This window comes from Bombina bombina, chromosome 1 (genome assembly GCF_027579735.1).
Source record: "Bombina bombina isolate aBomBom1 chromosome 1, aBomBom1.pri, whole genome shotgun sequence".
Classification (NCBI taxonomy): Eukaryota; Metazoa; Chordata; class Amphibia; order Anura; family Bombinatoridae; genus Bombina; species Bombina bombina.
Genome location: NC_069499.1, coordinates 554,945,536 through 554,965,429, shown reverse-complemented (window position 1 = coordinate 554,965,429; position 19,894 = coordinate 554,945,536). Strand labels below are relative to the sequence as shown.

At 40.5% G+C, this 19,894-nt stretch overlaps 1 protein-coding gene across 2 annotated transcripts in view; it reads right to left on the bottom strand.

Moving 5' to 3' along the window:
* Positions 1–19,894, bottom strand: part of SATB2 (SATB homeobox 2) — a 443,446-nt gene that overhangs the window by 95,237 nt on the left and 328,315 nt on the right. For both annotated transcript variants that reach the window (XM_053698738.1, XM_053698737.1), the window contains exon 9: positions 8,551–8,715. In XM_053698738.1, the coding sequence (XP_053554713.1) occupies positions 8,551–8,715 (165 nt within the window). The remainder of the gene's footprint in view (positions 1–8,550; positions 8,716–19,894) is intronic.

Here is a 19,894-nt window from a genome sequence, read left to right as displayed (position 1 = left end):
AGCCGAGGAAATAGCTACCAAAAAGGAACTTTCCAAGATAAAAATTTGATATCTATGGAATGAAGAGGTTCAAACGGAACTTCTTGAAGAACCTTAAGAGCCAGATTTAAGCTCCATGGCGGAGCAACGGGTTTAAACACAGGCTTGGTTCTAACCAAAGCCTGACAAAAAGCCTGAACGTCTGGAATATCTGCCAGACACTTGTGCAAAAGAATAGACAGAGTAGAAAACTGTCCTTTTAAGGAACTAGTTGACAATCCTTTTCCCAAAATCATCTTGGAGAAAAGATAATATCCTGGAAATCCTGACTTTACTCCATGAGTAACCCTCGGATTCATACCAATAAGATATTTATGCCATATCTATGTTAAATGTTCCTAGTGACAGGCTTTCATGCCTGTATTAAGGTATCAATGACTGACTCGGAGAAGCCATGCTTTGATAAAATCAAGCGTTCAGTCTCCAGGCAGTCCATCTCAGAGAAGTTAAATTTAGATGGTTGAAAGGACCCTGAGGTAGAGGGTCCTGTCTCAAAAGCAGAGACCATGGTGGAAAGGATGACATGTCCACCAGATCTGCATACCAGGTCCTGCGTGGCCACGCAGGCGCTATCAAAAACACCGAAGCACTTTCCTGCTTGATCTTGTGCAAACACCTCCGGAGGGAGTTCCCACTCCCCCGGATGAAAAGTCTGATGACTTAGAAAATCCGCCTCCCAGTTCTCAACACCTGGGATATGGATAGCTGATAGGAGACAAGAGTGAGTCTCTGTCCAGTGAATCATTTTAAGACTTCTAACATCGCTAGGGAACTTCTGTTCCCCCTTGTTGGTTGATGTAAGCCACAGTCGTGATATTGTCCGACTGAAATCCGATGTACCTCCGAGTTGCTAACTGAGGCCAAGCCTGAAGAGCATTGAATATCGCTCTCAGTTCCAGAATATTTATTAGGAGGGTCTCCTCCTGAGTCCACTATCCCTGAGCCTTCAGGGAGTTCCAGACTGTACCCCAACCTAGAAGGCTGGCATCTGTTGTAACAAGTGTCCTATCTGGCCTGCGGAAGGTCATACCCTTGGACAGATGGACCCGAGATAGCCACCAGAGAAGAGAACCTCTGGCCTCTTGATCCAGATTTAGCATGGGGGACAAATCTGTGTAATCCCCGTTCCATTGACTGAGCATGCATAGTTGCAGCGGTCTGAAGTGTAGGCGTGCAAACGGTACTATGTCCATTGCCGCTACCATTTGCCGATTACATTCATGTACCGAGCCACCGAAGGGCGCGGAATGGAATGAAGAACACAGCAGGAATTTAGAAGCTTTGACAACCTGGACTCCGTCAGGTAAATTTTCATTTCTACAGAATCTATCAGAGTCCCTAGGAAGGAAACCCTTGTGATTGGGGATAGAGAACTCTTTCCTTGTTCACTTTCCACCCATGCAATTTCAGAAATGCCAGTACTACGTCCGTATGAGACTTGGCAATTTGGATGTTTAACGCCTGTATCAGGATGTCGTCTAAATAAGGGGCCACTTCTATGCCCCGCGGCCTAAGGACCGCCAAAGCGACCCCAGAACCTCCATAAAGATTCTTGGGGCTATAGCTAACCCAAAGGAAAGAGCTACAAACTGGTCATGCCTGTCTAGAAAGGCAATCCTGAAAAACCGATCATGATCTTTGTGTATCGGAATGTGAGGATAAGCATCCTTCAAATCCATTGTAGTCCTATATTGACTCTCCTGGATCATAGTTAAGATGGTACGAATAGTTTCCATCTTAAATGATGGAATTCTGAGGAATTTGTTTAAGATCTTTAGATCCAAAATTGGTCTGAAGGTTCCCTCTTTTTGGGAACCACAAACAGATTTGAGTAAAAACTCTGTCCCTGTTCCTCCCTTGGAACTGGATGGGTCTCGTACACAGTGTAAGAATGCCTCTTTCTTTATCTGGTTTGCAGATAATTGTGAAAGGTGAAATCTCCCCCTTTTTTGGGGGGGAAGCTTTGAAGTCCAGAAGATATCTCTGGGATATAATTTCCAACGCCCATGGATCCTGGGCATCTCTTGCCCACGCCTGGGCGAAGAATGAAAATCTGCCCCCTACAGGATCCGTTACCGGCTAGGGGGCCGTTCCTTCATGCTGTCTCAGAGGCAGCAGCAGGCTCTTTGGCCTGCTTATCTTTGTTCCAGGTTCGGTTGCCTCCAGACCGTCTTGGACTGAGCAAAAGTTCCCTCTTGTTTTGCCTTAGAGGAAGTTGATGCCGCACCTGCTTTGATGTTTCGAAAGGCACGAAAATTAGACTGTTTGGCCCTTGATTTGGACCTGTCCTGAGGAAGGGCATGACCTTTTCCTCCAGTGATATTAGTAATAATCTCCTTCAAACCAGGCCCGAATAGGGTCCGCCCCTTGAAGGGAAATTAAGTAGCTTATTTTTTAAAGTCACGACAGCTGACCATGATATAAGCCATAGTGCTCTGCGCGCCAGTATAGTAAAACCAGAATTCTTAGCCGTTAGTTTAGTCAAATGAACAAAGGCATCAGAAACAAAGGAATTGGCTAGCTTAAGTGCTCTAAGCTTGTCAAGTATGTTCATCCAATGGAGTCGCTACCTGTAAAGCCTCATCCAGAGACTCAAACCAGAACGCCGCAGCAGCAGTGACAGGAGCAATGCATGCAAGGGGCTGCAGGATAAAACCTTGTTGAATAAACATTTTCCTAAGGTAACCCTCTAATTTCTTATCCATTGGATCTAAAAAAGCACAACTGTCCTTGACAGGGATAGCAGTACGCTTTGCTAGAGTAGAAACTCTTCTCTCCACCTTAGGAACTGTCTGCCATAAGTCCCGTGTGGTGGCGTCTATTGGAAACATTTTTCTAAAAATAGGAGGGGAAGAGAACGGCACACCTGGTCTATCCCATTCCTTATTAATAATTTCTGTAAACCTCTTTAGGTATTGGAAAAACATCAGTACACACCGGCACTGCATAGTATTTATCCAGTCTACACAATTTCTCTGGCACTGCAATTGTAACACAGTCATTCAGAGCAGCTAAAACCTCCCTGAGCAACAAGTGGAGGTTCTCAAGCATAAATTTTAAATGTAGAAATATCAGAATCAGGTTAAATCATCTTCCCTGAGTCAAAAATATCACCCACAGACTGAAGCTCCCCTCAGCTTCTGCATATTGTGAGGCAGTATCAGACATGGTTCTTAAAGCATCTGTATGCTCTGTATTAGGTCTAACCCCAGAGCTATCTTGCTTTCCTTTAATTTCAGGTAGTCTGACTAATACCGCTGACAGTGTATTATTCATAACTTCCGCCATGTCTTGTAAAATAAACGCTATGGGCGCCCTTGATGTACTTGGCGCCATTTGAGCGTGAGTCCCTGAAGCGGGAGTCAAAGGGTCTGACACGTGGGGAGAGTTAGTCGGCATAACTTTTCCCTCGACAGAATCCTCTGGTAAAATAAACGCTATGAGCGCCCTTAATGTACTTGGCGCCATTTGAGCGTGAGTCCCTGAAGCAGGAGTCAAAGGGTCTGACACGTGGGGAGAGTTAGTCGGCATAACTTCCCCCTCGACAGAATCCTCTGGTGATAATTTTTTAAAGACAAAAAATGATCTTTATTGCTTAAAGAGAAATCAGTACATTTGGTACACATTCTAAGATGGAGTTCCACCATGGCTTTTAAACATAATGAACAAGGAGTTTCCTCTATGTCAGACATGTTTGTACAGACTAGCAATGAGACTAGCAAGCTTGGAAAACACTTTAAATCAAGTTAACAAGCAAATATAAAAAACGTTACTGTGCCTTTAAGAGAAACAAATTGTCAAAATTTGAAAAACAGTGAAAGAAGGCAGTAAATCAAACGAAATTTTTACAGTATATAAGTTAACAGAGCATTGCACCCACTTGCAAATGGATGATTAACCCCTTAATGCAAAAAACAGATCAAAAAAACGAAATAGACGTTTTTAACAGTCACAACAAACTGCCACAGCTGAGCTGTGGTCTTACCTTCCCCATAAACGATTTTGGAAGCCTTTTTAGCCCTTTAGAGATGTCCTATAGTATTCATGGGACTGCTGAGGGAAGCTGGATGATTCATTTTGTAATTTTAACTGCGCAAAAAAGCGCTAAAATAGGCCCCTCCCACTCATATTACAACAGTGGAAAGCCTCAGGAAACTGTTTCTAGGCAAAATTTAAGCCAGCCATGTGGAAAAAAAACTAGGCCCCAATAAAGTTTCCTCACCAAAGCATATATAAAAACGATTAAACATGCCAGCAAACGTTTTATTTTGCAAATTTATAAGAGTATATATCTGATAGTAAGCCTGATACTAGTCGCTATTAAATCACTGTATTTAGGCTTAACTTACATTAATCCGGTATCAGCAGCATTTTCTAGCAATTCCATCCCAAGAAAAACTTATAACTGCACATACCTTATAGCAGGATAACCTGCACGCCATTCTCCCTCTGAAGTTACCTCACTCCTCAGACATATGTGAGAACAGCAGTGGATCTTAGTTACTTCTGCTAAGATCATAGAAAAACGCAGATTCTTCTTCTAAATGCTGCTTGAGATAAAATAGTACAACTCCGGTACCATTTAAAAACAATAAACTTTTGATTGAAGATAAAAAACTAACTATAGTACACCACTCTCTCTTACTACCTCCATACATGTTGAGAGTTGCAAGAGAATGACTGGATATGGCAGTTAGGGGAGGAGCTATATAGCAGCTCTGCTGTGGGTGGACTCTTGCAACTTCCTGTTGGGAAGGAGAATATCCCACAAGTAATGGATGATCTGTGGACTGGATACACCTTACAAGAGAAATATGATTTTACATGTTTTCAGCAACTTGACTGCAAAGGGCTCCAATGCACTTATATATATACAGTATATATATATATATATATATATATATATATATATATATATATATATATATCTGTATTTGTATACATATGTATGCATGTGTTTATATATGTCTGTAAATACATATATAAACACACATATAAATACATATGTCCACACATATAAACATGTATATATACATACATACACATATTTAGACATGTGTATGTTTGTACCTCTATGTTAAAGTCTTTTGCAGCCCTTTTTTTCTAACACTTGATACCTCATATCTTTGAGCCCTTCTAACTTTAAAGCAAAACATTTTTTTTATAATTTTTATTACACTGGGGGCCGATTTACCATTGTGCGGTCGGACACGATTCGCTGCAGCGGATCATGTCTGCCGCACATTGATAAATGCGCTGTCTACATTTATCATTCCACAAGCATTTCTGGTGAAATGCTTGTGCAATGTCACCCCCCCCCTGCAGATTTGCGGATGAGTTATGGAGCAGCGGTCTTAAGAAACAGATACATTAGGGGCCATACTGGGCTTGATAAACCGGCCCCATAATCTAGACCTCTATTGATATCTATTGTTAAAGGAGCAGCAAAGCACAACTGGAAGATGGCTGAACAGATCAGGTGTGCCAAAGACAAGAAGAATATATGTGCAGCCACCAAATAGCAGCTAGCTCCCAGTAGTAGCTAAGTATGCTTTTCAACAAAGGATACCAAGTGAGCAAAGCAAATTAGACAATAGAAATAAACTGGAAAGCTGTTTAAAATTGAATCCGAATCATAAAATATTCTTTTTTACTTTACTTACACTTTAAATGTGGAGTAAATAGATGCTGCTGCTGCATACTGCCTCGGTGTTGTGTAAACTTAAAAATAATGACATTTGTTTTTAAAGGGACAGTATACACTCATTTTCATATAACTGCATGTAATAGAAACTACTATAAAGAATAAGATGCACAGATACTGATATAAAAATCCAGTATAAAATGGTTTAAAAACTTACTTAGAAGCTTTCAGCTTAGCTCTGTTGAAAAGGTAATTGGAAAGCCCACTGCAAGTGGGAAATAAGACACCCCCCTCCCCCTTCTTTTGCATATGAAAAGACCCTTTACACAAACAGGAGCAAGCTGGAGTAGGTAGCTGACGGTATTCAAATAAAACTTTGGGGCTTGGTTAGGAGTCTGAAAATCAGAGCAATGTTATTTAAAAATAAGCAAAATTATAAAAAAAAATAAAAAACAAACTTTATGAGCTTTATAAATAGATCATCTACAAAACATTTATGCAAAGAAAAAATGAGTGTATAATGGGCCTTTAACTTCCCATTCATAGCTGCAGCTGTCAATATTATATACATCAAAACCTTCTGTTCAGTACTATTCCAAGCCACTACTGATATTTGAAAGAGTGTGGTATAATCTATTGCAGCTTAAAATAAATAAATAAATATCAAAAAAATCATTCTCAATACATTTTTTTAAAAGAAGAACTGACAAAACTTTTACTAGAATAGAATCTAACTCTGTATCAGCATTTTCACTTTACTGAGATTTCAACTCAGCTTTGAAAGTGTTATAGCAACTTCGAGGGGGTTTCAGAAATTATAGGGGCTGTGCCAAATCAAAACAGATACCTTTTGCAAGTGATTAATAATATTTATTTAATCCTACAGCATTAATAATATGTACAGTAGTAGCAGTCTCTTATAGCTGTTTTCAGTTAATGTTAGTCTCAGGAAGATATCTCATGCCAAGTGTGTGACCCGCAGCTCTTGCTAAAGCCACTCATAAAACCATCCATTACAGGCTGCGCAACTTTGATATACACACAAGGGGGAACAGAGAAAAAAAAAAAAAAAGCACGTTTGCAAAACCAATTGTGCCGTTTTTCACATTTACTGCACGTTTTCCACATATGTCATTTATTACGGAGTGGAAAACCGTAAAATGCACAGTAGTTTTGCCAAGTAGCATTATGCATTTAGCAGCTTTAGTCATTTAACAGCTCCAGCCCTCATTATATTTTGCCATGTGGTATATAGGGGTGTGTGTATTCATTTAGTAATTTTACACTGGAATTTAAAGCAAGTCAGGAGACAGAATTGGGCTGCATGTGAGTAGCCCAAACAATCTACTTTATCAATAATAAGCTTTATCTTGGTTACTTTCTAACAAAGCATTAAACAATTTTCACAATACCTGTATACTACTGAGTAATAGGTTTTGTAACATTAAAACCTCCATAATCACTGCATTCTTAATTGCAGACATTAACCCCTTAATAAATGACCACAATGTACCCTATATGTCACTGGTCGTTAAGGGTTTTTTCAGGACATAATAGCACAAGTCTAGCAAGAACACGCTATTAATGCCCTCCCTCCAGCAGGCTTTGTGGAATAGAGCAGTCTCAACGCTGGTGGAAAGACCGCGCTATAAAACAATCAAGTCCCAAAAAAAGGCCAGCGACATACAGGGTACGTCGCTGGTCCTTAAGGGGTTAATAGACACATAGATAGATACATATTTAGATACATATTTATACATCTATGTATCTGTCTAGCTCAATATTTCCTTTCTTTATCTATCTATAGACAAACTATAATAGATGACTAGACAGACAGTGAGACAGGCAGATGATAGATAGATAGATAAATAGATAGCAACTGTTGGGCAGCAGCATAGTATAGTGCTACTATTAAAGGTTAGGCTGAAAATGCCTATTAAGCTAAATGTTGTAAAGTGCTGTGTATATGGCAAGCACATTATAGTATACGCTTTTAAAGTAAATATAATTGTTCATACAAGGAGATCCTTCCCAATGCTCAGCAACTCTCCGGCTTGTCTGGCTCTATAAATGTATCTTTGTTGTCTGGCTCTCATTATCAAACCACTTGGCACTAATACTACCAACATAATTCATCTTAAGCCCCATAAACAGCATCCGTGTGTTTAATACCTTATTTAGAAGATTCCTTTAAGTGAGCGTTATTTTCTCTTATTAAAGTTGCACAATAGTGGTAACCTCGCCCAAAAAGCTGGTCATTAACTGCAAACCCCATGAAACGGTCTGTATGACTTATATCTCCCTAATGGGATGCTAGGTCTGTTTTAAGTGTCTGTGAAAGTTTCCTTATTGTGCAGGCTTGCGACTATCTGTGAAAATTCAAAACAGGCACATCTATTATTTATAGTTGCATACTCCATGACCAATCAAGTGTAGGGTTCCTATTAGCACTAGGTGCTGCATTCGCAGGAACAAGAAAGCCTCCCTCTTACACACAACAGGATATCTTATATTCTGAATCTGAGGCCTTTGATACTGAATATATTAGGCCAACTGAATTGTTGTTGACAAATAGCTTCAATCTCTGACTTTGTCATGCTTTTCCATATAACCTGATGAAATTACATATTTATAGCAGGTGTGTCCAATCTTCCTTCATGAGGGGCCACATCTGACATTTTTAAGAACCACATTTAATGCACAATATATTTATCAAACTTTTTTCAACAGAAAGTAAAAAAAAACTGTAGACTTTTCTGCAAGAAATGGATTTACCATTAGTTTGTTTTGGAAACAGATGTATTTTTATAGGTAAGTTTGAGAAAATCAGATCCTGATACAGCTTTTTTCCCTTCAAAAGCACTCACCTGACTTTTATTAGCAGCTACTTTGGCAAACAAGGCCTGGGACACCTTTGCTCTTTTCATCTCCTGCTGAATTTCGTCGTAAACAGCAGATGTGATGTTTACTTGGGAACCTTCCACCTCCACTTTCACCTGGATGTCGGATGTTGGAGTGTTGGGGGGTTTCATCTGTTACAAAAAAAAGGAAAGAGATTGCTACAACTAAACCACTTGCACAAAAACTGCCAAAGCAGTTTAACATGCCAAAGTGCATTTGCTACATAGGGTCACTTTCCTTTTCAGTATAATAATCAGGCTAGTTTTGAGTAGAAATATTTGTTATTATTTTCAATTACCTTTTTTAACATGCTGCAATAATATACAGAAATGCTCTCATGTGTTGCACTATTTAATAAAAGAAAAAATATGTTGGAAATTTAAGGGAGTGAAAACGTCTAAGAGAAATGGTCTTCACAAGTGTGATAAGTATTTTCTTATTTTTATGTCAGCATTTACATATTACTGCTTAACATTTCTCTACTTGCTATTCCACTGTGCTTCTTTAGCATATAGTACAATTCTAGTGACGAGATTTACAAATATTTGAAATTTAAATCTTTTAAATTCTCAAGTTATTCTAGTGAGCTTATTAACTATGATTTGAAAAGAACTGTTATACTCTCTTACAAGTTCTCCCCACATTAGAGAATCAAGACTACGACATTGTTGGTATATGAAGTACTGGCAGTTTCCACATTGGATACTGCCCTTAATCACTTCATGCACTTTTTTTATATCCTCAAGACTTGATCATATTGAGAAACTCTATAATTAAAATAGCTGTGTCCGCAAATCATAGAATTAAATCATTTTCTTCAAGTAATGGGCAAGAAAAGTTACATCTATGTGAGGTGTCATCTGCTTTTTTTTCTTTCCTGATGTTTAAAAAGGGCTTCAGCTCTGGAACCAATTCTCCCAGATAAAAATGAGAAAATGGGTACAAGTCTCTAAATAAAAAATCATTACTCAATTTATGGCACTCCCTTATGACCCTCTCATTCTTTATTAAACATGTACGTATGTCATCCGAGCACATAGCTCCAGCTATGATTATCCTCATTATGCTAAGCAGTCGGACACCCAATTTCATCTAGGAAATCAGAGGAAATGAAAAAAGAAATGTCATTTTCGCATCCTAAGCCCCAGGTTGCTTCTGATTTGTGCCTTTAATTTTTCTAAATTGTTATTGTTATTCTTTGTAATCTGCAACTCTGCTTTAATTGAATGATTTCTCCCATCAGCTTACAAATGAAGGGCAATAGGAAAAGTAAGATACTTACCGAAAAGCACAAATCTCTTTCCAGTTGCTTAACACAAGAACTAGCAAAGAGTTTTGCAAAGAGTTTCATGCTTGAAAGCTTAACAGTTAAAACTGCATTTGACAATGGTCAATATTTACCAAATGTTGGCATAGTTAGCTGTGGGAGATATTGTACAAAATATACTTTAAGCCTATGGGACATCATTTGATTTCTAGATGATACATGGTATAGTCTGAAAGTTCTTCCTAAAAAGATTTGATTTCCAAGCTTCAGGAAGGTCTAAATACAAGAAACACAAATTTGTTATGGTTTTTCCATTTTCCATAAGTCGCTTTTATTATTTCCAAATATTTAGCTGAAATCTAACTGAAATCTTAAAAAAAGAAAAGCACAATTTGGTGGTTGACAATTCTCTTGTAGCATGGATTTATTTCTATATGACTAAGTATCTGTCTCCATTACCTACTCAAAATAGCCACCAAAACAATTACAAGGCTGACGTGTCCTGAACAGAGATCTTGTCTATTCAAGGATCTTAGCATCAGTTACACTGCCAACATTGTGTTTGTTAGGGTCAGGACTATAGCATGAGTTATGGATAGGGCCCTTAAAGGGTAAATTGGAGCTTGAACAGCCTGCAACAATATCACACACAGGCCACAACATCAGGGCCACTGCCACAATTCTTTCATGGCAACTCTGTAGATATGGTGACTTTCAAGATATGGCAGCCTAGATATTGCCATCACCAATACATGCAGGATGGAATAACTTTTTCATATGAAATGTGCTGTATGTGAAAGTTGTTAAACACTATAGGGATTATAGAAAAGGAAATTTATGCTTACCTGATAAATGTATTTCTTTTACGATATGACGAGTCCACGGATTTCATCCTTACTTATGGGATATCGCCTCTGGGTCAGCAGGAGGAAGCAAAGAGCTCCACAGCAGAGCTGCATATATAGCCCCTCCCTTCCCTCCCCCTCCAGTCATTTGACCGAAGTTAGGAAGAGAAAGGAAAGGCCAAGGAGCAGAGGTGACTGAAGTTTAACAAAAATAAAAACCTGTCTCTAGAAAAAATGACAGGGTGGGCCGTGGACTCGTCATATCGTAAAAGAAATAAATTTATCAGGTAAGCATAAATTTCCTTTTCTTTTATATAGATATGACGAGTCCACGGATTTCATCCTTACTTATGGGATACAATACCAAAGCTATAGGACACGGATGAAAGGGAGGGACAAGACAGGAATCTAAACGGAAGGCACCACTGCTTGAAGAACCTTTCTCCCAAAAACAGCCTCAGCCGAAGCAAAAGTATCAAATTTGAAGATTTGGAAAAAATGTGAAGAGACATTGTATCAGCCAATCAGATTTTTCCTACCTTATCCTATCAGCCAATTGGAATTTGAGGGACGCCATCTTGGATGACATAATTTAAAGGAACCTTCATTCACTGTTAGGACATCGGAAGAAGAGGATGACTCCGCGTCAGATGGATTCAAGATAGCTCCGCTCCGGCTGATTGAAGATAGAAGATGACGCTTGGATAAAGACATCTGCCGCTTGGAGGACCTCTTCTGCCCCGATCGAATGAAGACTTCTGCCCATCCGGATGTCCTCTTCTGTCCCATCGGTGGCCTGCTGGATGAAGACTACTCAAGGTAGGGTGATCTTCAGGGGGGTAGTGTTAGGTTTTTTTAAGGGGGGATCGGGTGGGTTTTAGAGTAGGGGTGTGTGGGTGGTGGGTTGTAATGTTGGGGGGGGATTGTATTTGGTTTTTTTACAGGTAAAAAAGCTGATTACTTTGGGGCAATGCACCGCAAAAAGCACTTTTAAGGGCTGGTAAAAGAGCTGATTACTTTGTAATTTAGTTTAGGGTAGGGAATTTTATTATTTTGGGGGGCTTTTTTATTTTATTAGGGGGCTTAGATTAGGTGTAATTAGATTAAAATTCTTGTAATATTTTTTTATTTTTTGTAATTTAGTGTTTGTTTTTGTACTATAGTTTAGTTTATTGAATTGTATTTTAGTTTAGATAATTGTAGTTAATTTATTTAATTAATTTATTAATAGTGTAGTGTTAGGTGTATTTGTAACTTAGGTTAGGATTTATTTTACAGGTAATTTTGTAATTATTTTAACTAGGTAGCTATTAAATAGTTAATAACTATTTAATAGCTATTGTACCTAGTTAAAATAAATACAAAGTTGCCTGTAAAATAAATATTAATCCTAAAATAGCTACAATGTAACTATTAGTTATATTGTAGCTATATTATGGTTTATTTTATAGGTATTTAGTTTTAAATAGGATTAATTTATTTAATGATAGTAATTTTAGTTCGTTTTATTTAAATTATATTTAATTTAGGGGGGTGTTAGGGTTAGACTTAGGTTTAGGGATTAATAACTTTATTATGGTAGCGGCGACGTTGGGGGCGGCAGATTAGGGGTTAATAATTGTAGGTAGGTGGCGGCGATGTTAGGGAGGGCAGATTAGGGGTTAATACATTTATTATAGTGGCGGCGATGTCCGGTCGTCAGATTAAGGGTTAATAAGTGTAGGTAGGTGGCGGCGAGGTTGGGGGGGCAGATTAGGGGGTAATAAATATAATGTAGGTGTCGGCGATGTTAGGGGCAGCAGATTAGGGGTTCATAGCAGATAATGTAGGTGGCGGCGATGTCCGGTCGGAAGATTAGGGGTTAAAAATGTTTATTATAGGGTTTGCGATGTGGGGGGCCTCGGTTTAGGGGTTCATAGGTAGTTTATGGGTGTTAGTGTACTTTATAGCACTGTAGTTAAGAGTTTTATGTTCCGGCGTTAGCCCATAAAACTCTTAACTACTGACTTTTTTTTGCGGTTGGAGTCTTGGCGGTAGAGGCTGTACCGCTCACTTCTTCCAAGACTCGTAATACCGGCTTTAGGCAAATCCCATAGAAAAGATAGGATACGCAATTGACATAAGGGGATTTGCGGTAGCCTTGAGTCGTGGAAAAAAAGTGAGCAGTAGACCCTTTCCTGCCTGACTCTAAATACCAGCGGGCGTAAAAAAGCAGCGTTAGGACCCCTTAACACTGCTTTTTAAGGCTAACACAGAACTCTAAATCTAGGCGCAGGTTTGGTATGTAAAACCACCTTATCAGAATGGAAGATGAGATAGTTGGCGGGTCACATTGTAACGCTGAGAGCTCAGAAACTCTACGAGCAGAAGAAATAGCAACCAAAAACAAAACTTTCCAAGATAACAACTTAATATCTATGGAATGCATGGGTTCAAACGGAACCCCTTGAAGTACATTAAGAACTAAATTCAAACTCCAGGGTGAAGCAATTGGTCTACACACAGGTTTGATGCTGGTCAAAGCCTGACAAAAAGACTGAACGTCTGGAACATCTGCCAAACGTTTGTGAAGTAAAATCGACAAAGCAGAGATCTGTCCCTTTAAGGAACTTGCTGATAACCCTTTCTCCAATCCTTCTTGGAAAAAAGACAGAATCCTGGGAATCCTAACTCTACTCCATGAGTAGTTCTTGGACTTGCACCAATAAAGATATTTACGCCATATCTTATGGTAAATTTTCCTAGTAACAGGCTTACGTGCCTGAATCAGAGTATCAATGACCGAATCAGAGAACCCCCGCTTAGATAAAATCAAGCGTTCAATCTCCAAGCAGTCAGCTGCAGAGAAATTAGATTTGGATGTTGAAATGGACCTTGAATGAGAAGGTCCTGTCTCAATGGAAGTTTCCACGGCGGCAGAGAGGACATGTCCACTAGATATGCATACCAAGTCCTGCGAGGCCACGCAGGCGCAATTAGAATTACTGAAGCTCTCTCCTGTTTGACCCAAGCAATCACCCGGGGAAGGAGAGGAAACGGTGGAAACATATAAGCTAGGTTGAACGACCAAGGAATCTATCAGTTCGGCCTGAGGATCCCTCGACCTGGATCCGTATCTTGGGAGCTTGGCATTCTGCTGAGACGCCATCAGATCCAATTCCGCTCTGCCCCATCTGAGAATCAGGGAGGCAAAGACCTCCGGATGGAGTTCCCACTCCCCCGGATGAAATGCCTGACGGCTTAAAAAATCTGCTTCCCAGTTGTCTACTCCTGGGATGTAGATTGCTGACAGATAGCAAGAGTGAGCCTCCGCCCATTGAATTATCTTGGATACTTCTGTCATTGTTAAGGAACTCCTCGTTCCTCCCTGATGATTGATTTAAGCCACAGTCATGATGTTGTCCGACTGAAAAAGGATGAATTTGGCCGCAGCCAACTGAGGCCACGCCTGAAGCGCATTGAATATTGCTCTCAATTCCAGAATATTGATTGGAAGTAGAGACTCCACCTGAGTCCACACACCCTGAGCCTTCAGGGAATTCCAGACTGCCCCCCAGCATAGTAGACTGGCGTCCGTTGTCACTATCACCCACGAGGGTCTGCAGAAACACGTCCCTTGGGACAGATGATCTGGCGACAACCACCAAAGAAGAGAGTCTCTGGTCTCCTGGTCCAGATTTATCTGAGGAGATAAATTTGCATAATCCCCATTCCACTGTCCGAGCATGCACAGTTGCAGTGGTCTGAGATGAAATCGAGCAAACGGAATGATGTCCATTGCTGCCACCATCAATCCAATTACCTCCATGCACTGAGCCACTGATGGCCGAGGATTGGACTGAAGGGCTCGGCATGTATTTAGAATATTTGACTTTCTGACCTCCGTCAGAAACATCTTCATGGATATAGAATCTATCAGAGTTCCCAAGAAGGGAACCTTTGTCTGTGGAATAAGTGAACTATTTTCTAGATTCACCTTCCATCCGTGAGTTCTCAGAAAGGACAACACCATGTCCGTATGAGATTTTTTGTCAGATGATAAGTCGACACCTGGATCAGAATATCGTCCAGATAAGGCGCCACTGCAATGCCCCGCGGCTTGAGAACCGCCAGAAGGGACCCTAGAACCTTTGTGAAGATCCTGGGTGCTGTGGCCAACCCGAAGGGATGAGCCACAAACTGAAAATGTTTGTCCTGGAAGGCAAACCTTAGTTACTGATGATGATCCTTGTGGATAGGAATATGAAGGTATGCATCCTTCAAGTCCACGGTAGTCATATATTGAACCTCCTGGATCATTGGTAAAATTGTAAAAATCTTGAAAGATGGGACTCTGAGAAACTTGTTTAGACTCTTGAGATCTAAAATGGGTCTGAACGTTCCCTCTTTTTTGGGAACCACGAAAAGATTTGAGTAAAACCCCTGCCCCTGTTCCAGTCTTGGAACGGGACGAATTACTCCCATAGTAGAGAGGTATTTTACACAACGTAAGAACGCCTCTCTTTTGATCTGGTCTACAGACAATCGTGAAAGAATAAATCTCTCCTTGGGAGAAAACATTTGAATTCCAGTTGATACCTGTGGGTCACGATTTCTAGTGCCCGGGGGTCCTGAACATCTCTTACCCAAGCCTGGGCAAAGAGAGGAAGTCTGCCGCCTACTAGATCCGGTCCCAGATCGGGGGCCGCCCCTTCATGCTGTCTTGGTAGTAGCAGCGGGCTTCTTGGGTTGTTTACCCTTGTTCCAAGTCTGGTTGGGTCTCCAGACGGACTTGGCCTGAACAAAATTCCCTTCCTGTTTCACGGAAGAAGAGGAAGAAGAGGGGACTCCTTTAAAGTTCTGAAAGGAACGAAAATTATTTTGTTTACCCCTCAATTTAACAGTCTTATCCTGAGGTAGGAGATGACCCTTACCTCCAGTAATATCAGAAATAATTTTCTTCAAGTCAGGCCCGAATAGGGTTTTACCTTAGAAAGGAATAGCCAAAAGATTTGACTTAGATGACACATCAGCAGACCAAGATTTTAACCATAATGCTCTACGCGCTAAAATGGCAAATCCAGGGTTCTTAGCCGCCAACTTAGCAATTTGAAAAGCGGCATCTGTGATAAAAGAATTAGCCAGCTTGAGAGCCTTAATTCTATCTAAAATATCCTCTAAAGGAGTCTCAGTCTTAAGAGACTCTTCTAAGGCATCAAACCAGGGTCTTTGAAAGCACAGCTATCCTCAATAGGAATAGTTGTACGCTTAGCCAGGGTAGATATAGCTCCCTCAACCTTAGGGACCATCTGCCAAAAGTCCTGAACAGTGTCAGATATTGGATACATTTTCTTAAAGTTAGGAGAAGGTGAGAACGGTATACCCGGTCTGTCCCACTCCCTCTTAATAATCTCTGAAATTCTCTTAGGAACCGGAAAAACATCAGTGTAAGCAGGTACCTATACGTATTTGTCCATTTTACACAATTTCTCTGGTGGTACCACAATAGAATCACAGTCATCCAGAGTCACTAAAACCTCACAAAGTAACAGACGGAGGTGTTCCAGCTTAAATCTAAAGGACATGACGTCCGAGTCCGTCTGAGGTAACACATTTCCCGATTCGGAAAGTTTTCCCTCAGACAGAAGTTCCCTGACCCCCAAATCAGATCCCTGTGAGGGTACATCAGAAATATCCAACAAGGCATCAGAGGACTCAGTATTCACATTAATTCCTGTCCTACTGCGTTTGCCCTGTAACACTGGCAACTTAGATTATACCTCTGTAAGGGTAGTTGACATAACTGCAGCCATATCCTGCAGGGTAAATGAATTAGACGCGGTTGAAGAACCTGGCGTCGCTTGGGTGGGCGTTAAAGGTTGTGACGCTTGGGGAGAAATTGTCGGCATATCCTGATTCTCCTCAGACTGAGAATCATCCTTAGGCACACTTTCCTTACATAAAATATGCTTTTTAATACATTGTAAGGCCCTTTCAGTACATGAGGGACACAAAGTAAGAGGGGGTTCCACAATGGCATCTAAATACATAGAACAAGGAGTTTCCTCAAGTTCAGACATGTTAAACAGACTAGCAATAGTAACAATAGTCGTTCTTAACCTTATTTATTGACCTCTGAAGTAAAAAACAGTACTAAAAACGTTTTCTAAAAAAAATGTACTGCACCTTTAAATAGTAAAAGCGCAACAATTTTTCTGTGTCTCAAAAAACGATATTTTCAGCAATAAAAAATATCCTAATCAGCCCAATTTAGCTAAATAACATTGCACCGCTTGTTACAATATGCTATGTAACCCTTTATATCACCTATATCAGATCAAATAAAATTTTAAACACTCTAGGCCTCTGCACCTCGCCAAAGCTCTGCTGTGGCGCCTACCTGCCCCCAGAGTACTCAAATTCTGCGGAATGATGATCCTACGATTGTAAAATTGAACTTGAGCCCCACCGGAGCTAGAGTTTCTGCTGCTTATGCTGAGGAAATACTGCGCGTCTGAGCACGCAAAATAGGCCCCGCCCACCATGGGTGTCGCACTCCACAACCGCATGGGAAGAAAAACTAAAATATCTATCCCAAGCCCCATGAATAAGCCATGTGTCCCTCTAATAGTGTGTATAACACTGAAAATAACAGTCATTTCAGGCCAATTATAAATAAATAATAGGACAGTCTTAAGACCACAACCGCATCTCCCAGCGTCAAGCCCATATTGAATCCATATATATAGCATCAATATCAAAGAAGGTAATGCAAGTTCCACCATTATACATTAGTGCCTACTGCTTACCCCTTCCCAGGTAGGGAATAATGTCAGCCTGTTCTGATATACCAAGTCTCCCCACAAGCAAAAGACTGAACATACCTCACTGCTGCTTGTAGCATGACACCGTTCTACACACTAAAGATTTTTCTTGCACTACCTTCAGAAGCTCTGTGGGAACCAGAATGGATCTTAGATAATGTTTGCTAAGATCATCAACATCAGGGAAGAAAAAATAATGTCTCCATTCCTCTTGGGAATCCAGACTGACGATTTCTCCCTGAGGAAAATAGTACTCACTGGTACCATTTTAAAATAAACTTCTTGATTGAAGAATCTAAACTAACACCTCACTTTCCTATTACTAACACAGGCAAAGAGAATGACTGGAGGTGGAGAGAAGGGAGGAGCTATATATACAGCTCTGCTGTGGTGCTCTTTGCCACTTCCTGTTAGCAGGAGGATAAATCCCACAAGTAAGGATGAAATCTGTGGACTCTTCATATCTTGTAAAAGAAACAAGAGTGAGCCTCCGCTCACCAAATTATCTCGGACACTTCTGTCATCGCTAAGGAACTCCTTGTTCCTCCCTGATGATTGATGTAAGCCACAGTCGTGATGTTGTCCGACTGAAAACGGATGAATTTGGCCGAAGCCAACTGAGGCCAAGCCTGAAGCGCATTGACCCTGAGCTGTCAGGGAATTCCAGACTGCTCCCCATCCTAGTAGACTGGCGTCCATTGTCACTATCACCCACAAGGGTCTGCGGAAGCACATCCCCTGGGACAGATGATCCTGCGACAACCACCAGAGAAGAGAGTATCCTGTCTCCAGATCCAGATCTATCTGAGGAGACAAATCTGCATAATCTCCATTCCACCGTCTGAGCATGCTCAGCTGTAGAGAACTGAGATGAAAACGAGCAAACCAAAAGATGTTCATTGCCGCCACCATCAATCCAATTACCTCCCTGCACTGAGCCACTGATGGCCGAGGGTTGGACTGAAGGGCTCGGCATGTATTCAGAATCTTCAACTTTCTGACTTCCGTCAAGAAGATTTTCATGGATATAGAATCCATTAGAGTTCCCAGGAAAGAAACCCTTGTCTGTGAATTTAGTGAACTCTTTTCTAGCTTCACCTTCCACCCGTGAGTCCTTAGAAAGGACAGAACTATGTCGATATGAGACTTATCAGTTGATAAGACGGCGCCTGGATCAGAATATCGTCCAGATAAGACGCCAATGCAATGCCCTGCGGTCTGAGAACCGCCAGCAGAGACCCTAGAAGATTCTGGGTGCCGTGGCCAGTCCGAAAAGAAGGGTCACGAATTGAAAAATGTTTGGCCAGAAAAGCAAACCTCAGAAACTTGTGATGATCTCAAATATTTAGACTCTTCTTTGGGACCACAAAAAAAGATTTGAGTAAAACTTCTGCTCCTGTTCCAGTATTGGAATGGGGCAATTACGCTCATAGAGGAGAGATCTCTTACACAACAGAAAAACGCCTCTCTTTTTATCTGATCAACAGACAATCATGAAAGAAGAAACCTTCCTCTGGGAAAGGAATTCTTGAACTCAAACTGGTACTCTTGAAACACGAATTTGAGTGTCTAGGTATCCTGAACGTCTCTTATCCCTGCCTGGACAAAGAGAAAAGTCTGCCCCCTACGAGAACCGGTCCCGGAGTGGGGGCCACCCCTTCATGCTGTCTTGGTAGCAGCAGCAGGCTCCTTGGGTTGGTTACCTAGTCCCAAGTTTGTGAATAATTCCCTTCCTGAATAGTGGAAGAGGAAGAGGGAACTCCCTTGAAATTTCAAAAAAAAAAAAAACGAAAATTACTCAGTCGTCCCCTTAAGGGACAGTATACTGTAAAATAGTTTGTCCCTTAATGTGTTTACAATTGCTTTTTTTACCAACTGCAGAGTAAAAAATGTATGAAAATTAGCTTTTTAAGGTTTATTTCTGTATATTAAAGCTCTGATTTTGTGTTTTGAAGCCACAGCCTAATAAAATAGGTTGAGCTTGTAGGTATAATCAGATCTCATTACTGTATCACATTGTGCACAAATACCTGCTTCTTTATCTTATATCTGTCCTTAAAACAATCACCAATACTTTGAGAGAACAATGGAAAATCAACATTTTATTACCTTAGCTCTGCTTTATCACACTGGGAGTGTAATTTCTTCTGCTGGCTGTGTTTGCAAAGCTTATCTATAGCTGGTACGCGCGGCCACAAACTTTCAGAATAGGTGAGGATACCACATGCTAAATTAACATTTTCAAATGCCAATATAAGGGTAAAGGAGCTACTTGTAAACAATTTAATACACTCCAGCAGGTAAAGTGGATCATTGGGAACAAATTATGGGGAGAAAAATTTTGAGTAAACTGTCCCTTTAGCTTAGATGTTTTATCTTGAGGGAGGAGGAGATC